The 13,567-nt window shown below is 36.1% G+C and overlaps 1 protein-coding gene across 1 annotated transcript; it reads left to right on the forward strand.

The window, feature by feature from the left end:
• Positions 1 to 8,351: 8,351 nt before the first annotated feature.
• LOC118031968 (probable protein phosphatase 2C 60) lies at positions 8,352 to 13,051 on the forward strand. The gene is given in 11 exon segments (XM_035036517.2): positions 8,352 to 8,916; positions 9,106 to 9,169; positions 9,751 to 9,859; positions 10,325 to 10,493; positions 10,732 to 10,860; positions 11,116 to 11,239; positions 11,779 to 11,855; positions 12,066 to 12,118; positions 12,675 to 12,729; positions 12,925 to 12,969; positions 12,971 to 13,051. Coding segments are annotated over 11 exon segments (1,023 nt in total). The 5' UTR covers positions 8,352 to 8,799.
• The last annotated feature ends 516 nt before the right edge of the window (positions 13,052 to 13,567 follow it).

The raw sequence follows: 13,567 nt of genomic DNA on the forward strand, positions 1-13,567 counted from the left end.
AAGGCTTTATTTGATGAATTGGTCGCTGCTGGTCGACCATTTTCGCTTAAAGATTACAATTTATATGTGTTTCGTGGTCTTCGGGGAGAGTTTAAAGACTTAGTTACCATTCTTATTACCAAGGCTGAACCTTTATTATATACAGATCTTCATAGCCATCTCCTCACACATGAATTTCTTCATAAATCTTCTGCTGCCATACATGCTCCTCTGCTGCCCACACCCAGCATTCCATCTTCTGCTCTTGTTGCGCAGTGCCAGAATTTTGGCAATTCTGGCCGCAGCAGGGACCGCTTCAACCGTGGCTGGTGTCCCAACTAGTCCACTAGCAGAAGCAACCGATTTGTTGGCTCCAGACCTGATCACCGCAGCTTCCAAAACTCCTTCTTCGGTGATAATAGGCAGGGCTCTTGGCAGCACAATAGGGGGCAGAATCCACGCTGCCAACTGTGTCAGAATTTTGGCCATACAACTCCCCATTGCCCTCAATTCCAGCAGCGAGGTTATAGCCAACAGCCTACTGCCAACTGGTGTAGCACAATCTCTCCTCAACCGATTTTGTTGATTGGTTTCCGGATACTAGTGCCAATCAACATGTCACACCTGATCTTGCCACCTTGACCGCTTCAGAACCGTATCTTGGTAATGATAATTTGTATGTTAGTGATGGTAAAGGCCTTCCTATAATCTCTCATTGGTCATACAAACTATAATACACCATATTGTTCTTTCACCTTATCTAATGTTCTTCATGTTCCTGCAATCACGAAACCTCTGCTCTCTGTTCATAAATTTTGTCTTGATAATAAAGTTTATTTTGAATTTCACCCTCATGTGTTTTATGTCAAGGATTTCAACACCCATGAAGTCCTTTTCTCAGGTCAGAGTAAAGATGGTCTCTATGCCCTGACCAAGTCTTCTGTCACGTCAGTTCCTCAAGTTTATTGGTCTCCCTGCACTTCTGCCTCTGCCGATTTATGGCATTGTCGACTAAGTCATCCTACTTCACGTATTTTTCAATTGTTAATCTCAAAAAATAAGATCATTTGTAACAACAAACGTCTTAATTTTCAATGTCAAAGTTGTCCTTTAGGAAAATCATCGCGTTTGTCTTTAGGACATACAAGTCACAAAACTTCTGCTCCACTTGAATTAATTTTTAGTGATGTATGGGGCCCTACTCCTCTTTTTTCTTCAGATGGCTATTGTTATTTTGTTATCTTTATTGATGCTTATACTAAATATGTATGGTATTATCCTCTCGTTGCCAAGTCTGATATTTACTTTGTTTTTCATCAATTTCAGACTCTTGTCGAACGTTAATTTTCATTAAAAATAAAATCTGTTCAAACTGATTGGGGCAGTGAATACCGAAAACTATCCACATTTTTTCAGACCATTGGTATTCATCATCGTATAATTTTTCCCCACACTGATGAACAAAATGGAACAGTAGAGCATCGTCATAGGCATATTGTGGAAACAAGTCTTACTCTTTTAAGGCAATGTAAAGCACCTTTCAATTCTGGAATTATGCTTTTGAAACCTATGTTTATCTTATAAATCGCATGCCTACTCCTGTTATTGCCCATCACTCTCCATTTGATTGTTTATTTCAACGGTCTCCTGATTATCATTTTTTGCGTACCTTTGGGTGTCTCTGTTTTCTTTTTCTGTCTCCATATAAGAATCATAAATTGGATTTTCGTTCCTCTCCATGTGTGTTTTTTGGATATAGTTCCTCGCATCTTGGTTATCGATGTCTTGACATTGCATCTCACCATATTTATATTTCCCGTCATGTCTACTTCCATGAACATGTGTTTCCATTTGATAATTCTGAACAGATTGCAAAAGTCTCCACCACAACCCCTACCCCACCCGCTACTATCACCCTCCCAAATTTGCTACACCACCCATCGCCACCCACTTTCACCAGCCACCCAAACAGCCCACAACACTCCGCTTTGCCACTCCAAACAACCACCCGACCACAGCCTTCACCCATCCATTGGCCATCATCATATGCTTGTTTATCTAACCCTTATGATGCAGGTTCAGATCGTCAATTGGTCTCCTCTCCTCATGGTCTTGGGGCACTTTCTAGTCCCTCCTCTACTTCGCCCTCCCTGGCCAGCACTCCTGCAGCTTTAGTCTCTGCTTCTAGCCCCTCCTCTGCTAACAGTACTATGCTTGAGGCTGCTTCTTTATCATCCTTTCCTGCTGGTCTGCAACTTATGGTTAATTTGTCTTCTTATCAGCTGCCACAAGTCTCCTCGCTACAACCATCTTTCCCTGGGTCTCCATCAGCACACAGCAGACATCCTATGACTCTTAGACCGCGGTAGCTGAAGACAGCTAATCTGGTTACTTTCGCAGCCGCTACTTCTACCTCCACACGGGTACTATATTCTCCCTCTTCTAAGCCTTTTGCATTCTCTAATGCTGACCGGTATGCAGTTTGGCATTATGTTATGTGTGATGAGATTGCCGTTTTACGTGAAAATCGCATTGGTCTTTGGTTCCATTTGATCCTTCGATGAACGTTGTTGGCAGTAAATGGGTATATCGGATTAAACATCGTGTTGATGGTAGTATTGAGCGCTATAAAGCGCGCCTTGTTGCTAGAGGTTTTACCCAGTAGGAAGGTATTGATTATTCTAAAACCTTCAGTCCAATTATTAAGTAAGACACTGTCCGATTGGTTTTCTCTATCGCGGTTTCATGAAATTGGAAGATTCATCAGCTTGATATTCATAATGCCTTCCTCAATGGTGTTCTTACTGAAGAGGTCTACATGAAACAACCTCTAGGTTTAGTTGACTCTTCTCTTCCCTCTCATGTGTGCAGATTGCACAAATCATTGTATGGTTTGAAACAGGCACCGAGAGCATGGTACACTCATCTAAGTGATTTTTTGCTCTCCATCAGTTTCCGAGCTTCCAAGGTTGACACCTCCCTATTTATCTTATCTGATGGTAATAATATCTTTTATCTCCTGGGTGTATGTTGATGATATTCTGCTCATGGGTAGCAACTCTGCTATGCTCCATCACCTTATATAGTTACTCAGCTCTGAGTTCAAGCTTCGTGACTTAGGTGTTGTTCACTACTTTTTGGGTATTGAAGTTCAGTCTACCAGTATGGGTTTAATGTTGCGTCAACATAAATATATTCTTGACATCCTCACCCGAGCTGGTATGACTTCCTGCAAACCAGTTGATACTCCAGTCTCCCCTTCGAAAGTCATTTTATTACCGGATCATTCATTCTCTGATCCTACATGATTTCATCAAATCGTGGGTGCTCTTCAATATCTTACCTTCACCCATCCAAATATATGCTTTACTGTTAATAGAGTCTGTCAGTTTATGCATGCTCCTACAGATTTTCATTGGGCCGCTGTCAAACGTATTTTATGCTATCTTAAAGGTATGACATCATATGGTTTCAATATCACTCGAGGCTCCTCTTTTGCTCTACATGGCTTTACAGATGCAGATTGGGCTGGTAGTATTGATGATCGCAAGTCTACAGGCGACTATCTAGTCTTTTTTGGTCAGACGTAGATTTCTTGAAAATCCGACAAGCAACGCATAGTTGCTCGCTCCTATACTGAGGCTGAGTATAAAGCCTTTGCTAATGGTACCGCTGAAGTCATTTAACTTTAATACTTGTTAACAGATTTGCAGGTTCCCTCAATCTCTGCCCCTACCATTTGGTGTGATAATTTTGTTGCTACCTATCTCTCAGCAAATCCTATCTTCCATGCTCGTACTAAGCATGTTGAAGTGGATTATCACTTTGTCTGTGACCGTGTTGCCAAGAAAGAAATTCAGATTCGTTTTGTTCCCTCTCGGGATTAACTTGCCGATGTCTTCACTAAACCGCTTCCTGTTGCATCTTTTACTGCTTTTTGGTTCAAGCTTCGGATTGATCCCCCACCCTCAGCTTGAGGGGGCATATTATAGAATAGAAAATTAATATAGGATGTTGTAATCATTACAGTTCCTCATATATCTATAACAATAGGAAAGTAATATAGGATTTTGTAATCTTTACAATTACTGCAGTGTTCTGCTACCTTTATATAAATAGGAAGGTTAGTTAAGGCACAACCCAACACATTCCATTACTCTCAACTGTGGATAACTGGTCATTGTTGTTTCAGGGATTGCATGTCAAGCCAGTAACTAGTAGATTTTATTCATGAACAGCTACAGTCAGTACGTGGTTTAGACCTCCTCTTGTTAGGTTTTGAAATATTACTCTTTCATTCGTCCCTCCACTTTTGTTTTTCTACATTTTGATGTTGATGGAATGTTTGGGGAAAAAAATGATCTTGTTGATTCTATCATGTGAATCTACATTTGCTAGGTTATGCATTGCAAAAATCTAACTGGAAACCTCAATAATGCAGGAAAACAAGCTCTCTGCAGTGTTTGATAGGTGTTCGGAGCACAATATGACCATGATCGTGGTACAGTTTAAGAAACCTATAGGGTCCCCTGCTTCCGTAGATGAGCAATCCTCACAATATGAACCTGCTGATGGCGAATCTAAACCAGAGGAAAGTTAATTGAAGTACGATCCGTTGCTTACCGATATCTCGGATGCTATTTTCCAGCCTCTGGATGGAAAAACATTACAAGGATCCTACATTTCCATGAAACTTCACGTCCTTAGATACATATTTGTAGATGGTTTAACATGGATCGATGAAATATTATGAAAAATTGTTTGATGTTCTGATGTGTGCTTATATGCTTCATGAGTTTAACCACAATTATCACATTCAATAACCTGTACAGCTTTTTGACAAAGACAATCAGGTATGGAAAGTCTTTGAATTTTGATTGTATCTACCACTAGATTATCTATGAATTTTGATTGGATTATTGTAAGCTAAATTAATTAATTAATTCTAAATTGATTTTTTTTTAAAACACCCAACCCATAATAAATGATAAAACAACATAGTTTCAAGTAAACTCACAAATCCAAGATGGATTTTATAACAATTACATTGGTTTTGGTGCTTTCAGATTTTATTTTTAATAAATTCCTTTAAATGCAACCCTCGAATTTAAATCTGAAAAAAAATAGAACATAATCTTCCAACCATCATATCAACTTCTTAAAATTATTAATTAGTATACGTGATCACATGTAACGTGATGAATTCATATTTATTGTTAGGGCAAAGTTATTAACACCAACTTGAAATTGACTTAATGGAAGATTCAAGTTTCACATCGAGAGAATTAGTCGAACTCATCTAAACTATTTATTAAAAAAACAAAAAAAAAACATCAAAACAATGTTGATTTAAAAAAAATCACAAAAAAAAAAATCAACGAATATTTTACCAGATTTTACTTGATTAACCAAATCACGATTCAACCTAGATTTTTAAGGGATTAAATCGACTCAAATCAATTTTTTTTTTCTTTAATCCAAATTGATTTAGGCTTCGTAGTGACATCAATGTAGATTTTATAACTTTGGTTACCGGGTAAAAATTTTTTTTTGTAACCGTGGGTGTCCAGGTCAGCTTACGTGCACTTTGACTAATCCTTCGAAGCTATGAAGTTAATAACTGAATAAACCTCCAATGACTGAAATTTGTGGCACTCAAACTGATGATTTTTAAAAAATAAATTTCAAAACCTGACAAGTTAAGCTATATCAATAAATTTGGGAAATTATAACTTGTAGTAGTGAAGGATGAGGTGCATTTGTGGTGGGAACATACATTCCTTTGCAAATCTTCCTCACATGTTTATGCACATGGCTTCTGCATTGTAAATGGTGGACGTGAAATTATATATCTCCCACCATCTTGATTATTGAAGTGATTAAGGTATAATGTGCATTTTCAAATCTTTTATTACATTAAAAAATATATTCATCTGGCTAAACATTAAACGATACCAATACGTACCTCATTTTTTTTTCACCCTAAATTCATCCATTTCCCCCTTTTTTTTTTTCGTTCCATATTATATGAAATCGCTTATCCCATCACTGGAATTAATTGGCACATGAGTTTATTTGAAGGCTTTTTCATGTGAAAAAAAATTAAATTAAAATTGATCCTGGCGAGTTATTTTTTTGTGGCCCACCAGAAAGGAAAAGTGAATAAAATATGAATGCATGTTTGTTTTTTTAAATTGTTGAATATTTGTGTTGCTATATTATTGTAATTTTCATGTTCACCTTCACCCCAATACAAGTTTATTCTTTAATTGATCATGTGGCAAGTAATTTTTTGCGGCCCACCAAAAGAGAGAAGTGAATAAAATATAAAAGCATGTTTGTCTTTTTAAATTATTAGATATTTGTGTTGCTATATTATTGTGATTTTCAGGTTCACGTTCTCCCCAATACAAGTTTATGCTTTAATTGATCCTTGGGCAAGTCATTTTTTGTGGCCCACCAGAAGGGAGAAGTGAATAAAATATGAAAGCATGTTTGTCTTTTTAAATTATTAGATATTTGTGTTGCTATATTATTGTGATTTTCAGGTTCACCTTCACCTCAATACAAGTTTATTCTTTAATTGATCCTGTGGCAAGTAATTTTTTGTAGCCCACCAGAAGGGAGAAGTGAATAAAATATGAAAGCATGTTTGTCTTTTTAAATTATTAGATATTTGTGTTGCTATATTATTGTAATTTTCAGGTTCACTTTCTCCCCAATACAAGTTTATGCTTTAATTGATCATGGGGCAAGTCATTTTTTGTGGCCCACCAGAAGGGAGAAGTGAATAACATATGAATTCATGTTTGTCTTTTAAAATTATTAGATATTTGTGTTGCTATATTATTGTGATTTTCTTGTTCACCCCCCGGCCCACCAGAACGGAGAAGTTAATAAAATATAAATGCATGCTTGTGTTTTTAAATTATTAGATATTTGTGTTGCTATATTATTGTGATTTTCATGTTCACCTTCTCCCCAATACAAGTTTATAATTTAATTTATCCTAGGGCAAATCATTTTTTGTGGCCCTCCAGAAGGAGAAGTGAATAAAATATGAACGCATGCTTGTGTTTTTAAATTATTAGATATTTAAGTTGCTATATTATTGTGATTTTCTTGTTCACCCCCCGGCCCACCAGAAGGGAGAAGTGAATAAAATATAAATGCATGCTTGTCTTTTTAAATTATTAGATATTTGTGTTGCTATATTATTGTGATTTTCATGTTCACCTTCCCCCCAATACAAGTTTATAATTTAATTTATCCTAGGGCAAATCATTTTTTATGGCCCTCCAGAAGGGAGAAGTGAATAAAATATGAACGCATGCTTGCCTTTTTAAATTATTAGATATTTGTGTTGCTATATTATTGTGATTTTCTTATTCACCCCCCGGCCCACCAGAAGGGAGAAGTGAATAAAATATAAATGCATGCTTGTCTTTTTAAATTATTAGATATTTGTGTTGCTATATTATTATGATTTTCATGTTCACCTTCCCCCCAATACAAGTTTATGCTTTAATTTATCCTGGGGCAACTCATTTTTTCTAGGCCACCAGAAAGGAGAAGTGAATAAAATATGAATGCATGCTTGTCGTTTTAAATTATTAGATATTTGAGTTGCTATATTATTGTGGTTTTCTTGTTCACTCCTCGACCCACCAGAAGGGAAAAGTGAATAAAATATAAATGCATGCTTGTCTTTTTAAATTATTAGATATTTGTGTTGCAATATTATTGTGATTTTCATGTTCACCTTCCCCCCAATACAAGTTTATGCTGTAATTGATCTTGTGGCAAGTCATTTTTTGTGGCCCACCAGAAGAGAGAAGTGAATAAAATATAAACGCATGCTTGTCTTTTTAAATTATTAAATATTTGTATTGTTATATTGTTGTGATTTTCTTGTTCACCCCCCGGCCCACCAGAAGGGAGAAGTGAGTTGTTCACCCCCTGGCCCACCAGAAGGGAGAAGTGCATAAAATATGAATGCATGCTTGTCTTTTTAAATTGTTGTATATTTGTGTTGCTATATTATTGTGATTTTAATGTTCACCTTCCCCCAATACAAGTATATGCTTTAATTAATCCTGAGTAAGTTATTAAATTGTTGGATATTTGTGTTGCTATATTATTGTCTTTATAAATGCATTCTTGTTTTTTTTATTTTTATTTTTATTACTGTGGTCCAGATTACTATCTGGTTAATGTTGTATCTTTCTTTATTTTAACATTTATTGGAGTTGCAACTTGGGATGTGTATCTAGTTTTGTTTTTTTCTGTTGTTTTCTTTGATCTGAAACTTCTGTTATCCAGTTACTGCTTTTTAAATTGGCTTTTGGCTTTTTGTACTTACCTGGTTTGAGTTGATATTGGATCTTGATATGCAGTTTTTTGAACAAGGATATTAACTATGGCTTTAAATCCTGTTAAAGATTGTACATTTTTAAATTGAAACCTCTGCTTGTTTGTTGATGGTTTGGATTTGATTTAATCAGTTAATGGCGTAATTCCTGACTTGGTGCACTGTGATGAATCAGGAATAGAAACAAGTTTGGCGATAATCTTAATTTAAAAGGTATTTAAAATGAAATGGCTTGATTTTGTCTGTAGGTTTGGCCAGTGTTAAGCATCAAAAGCTGAATTTTTCAGAATTTTGGTAACTGAAGAATATATTAGGACTAGGACTGAAGTGTGCGCATGAGATTGTAGTTATGTTGTAGTTTGCGTTTCTGTTGGACGGAGTTGTTTGATCCAAATTTTTCTTATTTTGGTGTTTACTCGTAGTTACTTGCTCTTTGATTTCAGATAGTGATGGGGATATGTCATAGTTCTCCTAAGACGAAGAAATTTTCAGAGGATGGCGAGAATGGTAGGCTTAGATATGGTTTATCATCCATGCAAGGTTGGCGTGCAACCATGGAAGATGCAGTGAGTAGTTAACCCAGCATTTGATCTATGCGAATATTCCAAGTTTTTCAGTCTTGTTACTAACAACCTTGATGCCCATTAATTAGTCCGGAATATGAATGTGTTATTGCATTTGTTTTATACTTTATTTTATTTTTTACATAAATGACATGCTGTTTGTTATATGGTTGTTGTTATTTGTGTTCCTAGCATGCTGCAATAACTGATTTGGACGCTACCACTTCATTCTTTGGTGTTTATGATGGACATGGAGGTAAGGCTTGCAAGTTTCACGTATATTTTCATATGCTACATATCATTGCTTAGCTAAAATGTTATTTCCTGAATACGCACCATTTCCGATTTTGTTGTTTTCAGATTGATTTCTGGCTATGCCCTCAGATGATCTAAGTCATATATAGTAATCCCACCATGTTCAATTCCAATTTCATGTGAATATACGATTAGTCTCTGACCATTTTAAAAGCTTAGTATTATCCTGCCTATACTTTTTTTGGGATTAATTTTCTTCTTGTTACTCACTTTAAGTTTGTGATCTGCTAATGATTGCGGGAAAGAATCCATGTAGCCAAATTCAACATGTTCAAAACTTAGTGGAGTTGGGTATTTGTGATGGAAGAAATATGTACCCAGTTAACAATGTTAGCTTATGGAATAACATTTTCAGCCATTGAATTCCTGTTTTCGTTTCCATTGATGCTTGTCTCTTATGGGTGGTTATTCAGTTCTGAACACGTCCCTTGTTATACCTCTTGTACGGCTGTACCTAGGTCAGTATGTTGGTCTAATTGGCATTTAGGTCATGATTACCCACTTTAGTCCGGTAACTTGCAGGTAAAGTAGTTGCAAAATTCTGTGCCAAGTATCTCCATCGGCAGGTTTGCAAGAATGAAGCATATGCAGCAGGAGATTTGGAAACTTCTGTCCAGAAAGCATTTTTCAGGTTACTTTTTTTTTTTTTTTGTAATCCGGGATATCCGGGCTAGTTTACGTGTATTTTTCAGGTTACTTGATTTTTATTAGTGGAGGTTTTTCCTATTGAAGGCTATTTTAAGTGAACAGTGATGTACCAATCTAATAATGTTTCGATGCTTAGAATTATCTTGATGTTGTTCTCCATCCTCGATGCAAGAGTTTTGAGCCTCATTAGTAATTGTAAACTAGAGATAGCGATAATATGTCTTATAAATATTTTAAAGCAATTTTGATAATGTCCGTTTCGTTTCTCTGTAGCATTAATGATTTTTTTGACTCATAAATTTTGTTCTTTAGAATGCATATTTGGTCATTTCAGGATTTATAGTTCTGTAAGTGCCTACTATTTTCTCAAAACAATATTGCAAGAATGCTTCCCGAACTTTTAATTAAAGATACATACTCATGATTTCCTTTTATGCATTTCATGCAGAATGGATGAGATGATGCGTGGCCAGAGAGGGTGGCGGGAACTAGCTGCCTTGGGTGATAAGATAACCAGGTTTACTGGCATGATAGAAGGGTTGATAACCAAGTTTACTGGCATGATAGAAGGGTTGATATGGTCCCCAAGGGGTGGTGATGATTGGGCTTTTGAAAAGGTATTTTATAAACAAATGGAGTGCACTGCAGCTATTGCCTTTATGTAATTGCCTCTTCTATCAAATGTATAAAATACCCAGAAACTTAACTATGTTAAAAATGGATCGATCTTTATTATTTTATACACAAAACAAATGCATTTGGTGGGCATCAACCACACATACTGTAATAGTGGATCTTTGTATCACTCAATATAAATGGTTAAAGAACTTATTTTACTCTTAACATGGTGATCAGGGTCCTCATTCTGACTTCTCTGGACCAATGACTTCTGGGAGCACAGCCTGTGTTGCGATTATTAGAAACAACCACCTCATTGTTGCGAATGCTGGTGATTCTAGATGTGTGATATCAACAGAGGGTCAGGTATTTTTCATTTAACAAGAAATGATGGTTTAGTTTTCACCCAAAATACTAAAGATTGTTTGTAGGGGTAGGGTTTGTTTGGATTAATGTTGAAATTTCCTACAACTTTACTTCTGCCTCAGCTAATCAATTCACCTTTTCTCCAAGTTTTAAGGAGATGGGATAGTATCTTGATAAATGGGCTTAGAGGCATATGGTTGATATGGACAAAACCTTGTATACTTTTTTCAGTAAACATACCTCTCTTTGATGCAGGCTTACGATTTGTCTACAGATCACAAACCTGATCTTGAGGATGAGAAAGAACGGATTTTAAAAGCTGGTGGTTCCGTACAAGCAGGGCGGGTCGATGACATTTTAAATCTTTCAAGGGCTATAGGTACCTAACATTCCTGTGAACTCCTGATCCCAGTCCCTTGCTCCGTGAGTGTGGCTTGGAGACTCAATCCCTGGTTCTCCATTTCTGGATTTATAAGTGATTATACCATAGAGCACAAGGCTGAGACTGTTCTGTGTTTTCCGTATTTGAAAGGCATTGGGAATAATTGAGAATAATAGAATGTGTTGGATTGTGTCTTAACCAACCTTTTTATTTATATAAAGACAGCAAAACACTGTATTTTATATTATTTTTCTATTCTAATTGATACATAAGTAACTGCAATGATAACAACATCCTATATTAATTTTCTATTCTATAATAGGCATGCACTGTCATTCAAAAGCATGTTTGCACCGACCCTCCATGTGCACTCCCACTGACACCTGTACTTTCATATTCATGTCTGTGTTTGTATATCCTTGATGCACACATTTCACTTGGTATGCATCTTAATGAGTGGACGACCACGCTCGTGTGCATTTATTTATGAGAGAGGTATCTTCTTTCAATTCTTCATATTTTCGCTTGTAATGCAGGTGATATGGAGTTCAAGCAGAATAAATTTCTACCCGTTGAAAAGCAAATCGTGACAGCCAATCCAGATATAAACACTGTATGCGTTTTCTACTTTCTGCTATAACAAATTGCTCTCCTAATAGGCCCTGTTTATCTTTCTCTCCAAATCTTGGCTGGTCATGTGCGCATCTTCAATGCCACCTTGATTTTCTCTTATTGCTTTAACATCTACTTTATTTTTCATACCTGAAATTCTTTGTATTCAATTAACATTTATTTTGTTGACCTTTTTCTGTTCCTGCATCAGTTTGAGCTTTGTGATGACGATGATTTTCTTGTGCTGGCATGTGATGGAATATGGTATGCATCTAATGTTATCTTTCTTAGTCAGTACGTGCCTTAGAATGTCGATCCATGATGTGCTGATTCTCTTAACAAAGAAATAGAATGTGCTTGGATTTTGGTGATGAAAATACAAAACCAAAAAACTGAGTGGAGGCTTTGGTAGTTTTAATTGAAGGAAACTCAATGGAATATATAAAGCGAGGTTTAGCCCTAGCTGATGGCCACATATTTACATGACAAGAACTAGGAAACTAATGAACACTGTTTCCTTCGAATTAGATGCTCAACACTGCTTACTGATATAAAAGTATAGATTGCAGTTGTTTGTGGGATTGAGGCGTGTTCATTGTGTTCCCATGACTTGAAGATTACACTTCCTTGAAGTTTCAGAAATCATCTAAAGTTGAATCGCAACTGCAGCCTTTGAATCTTTTATTCACTTTAAATTAATCTGTGGATCACTTGGATAGGCCCTGGGCAGTGTGCTGATAATCCAATTTTATTCATTTTGTAGAACTGCCAGTCGCAAAGTCATGAATAATTAATTAAAAGGTCATTTTTGTTGTTTCAGGGATTGCATGTCAAGCCAGGAACTAGTAGATTTTATTCATGAACAGCTACAGTCGGTATGTGGTTTAGACCTCCTCTTGTTAGGTTTTGAAATATTACTCTTTCATTCGTCCCTCCACTTTTGTTTTTCTACATTTTGATGTTGATGGAATGTTTGGGGAAAAAAAATGATCTTGTTGATTCTATCTTGTGAATCTACATTTGCTAGGTTAAGCATTGCAAAAATCTGACTGGAAACCTCAATAATGCAGGAAAACAAGCTCTCTGCAGTGTGCGAGAGAGTGTTTGATAGGTGGTTTGGCGCCATCAACAGCAGGTGGCCAGGGATGTGACAATATGACCATGATCGTGGTACAGTTTAAGAAACTAGTTTTCTAACTCAAAATATCTTGAAATTGATTAAAAAACACAAAAACAAAATGAAAAAATCTTGATCTCTTTTTTAGGCGATATGGAAGCCCAGTGAACAACAAATGTAGCGATTTATAACAACGGAATCGGACAGGCCAACTTCTTCTTTTCTTCGTTATTTTACTATGATTCTCTTTTCTCTCTTAAATTTAAAAAAACAATAATAATAATAAACCGTTCTTCTACTGAGGTGGTGCCGACAGTTTTGCTTAGCTTTCCTACGATGTTGATACGTGGCAGATGGGGAGGTGACTTCACTTAAGACAACCCGTACAGGTTATTCTGGTACTACACAGATGCTACAAGCAATCTTCCAATCTTCTGCAGATAATTACAGGTTTATCCCAGAGGTTAGATAGGCAGTAAAACTTCTCCAGGACAAATTGTTATTTTAAAAGCTAAATTAATAAAATAATATTTTAAATGATATAAATATAATTTCATTTACCATATTTATATTTTAATTAAAAAAATTATTTAAAG

Source organism: Populus alba, chromosome 2, assembly GCF_005239225.2.
Source record: "Populus alba chromosome 2, ASM523922v2, whole genome shotgun sequence".
NCBI lineage: Eukaryota > Viridiplantae > Streptophyta > Magnoliopsida > Malpighiales > Salicaceae > Populus > Populus alba.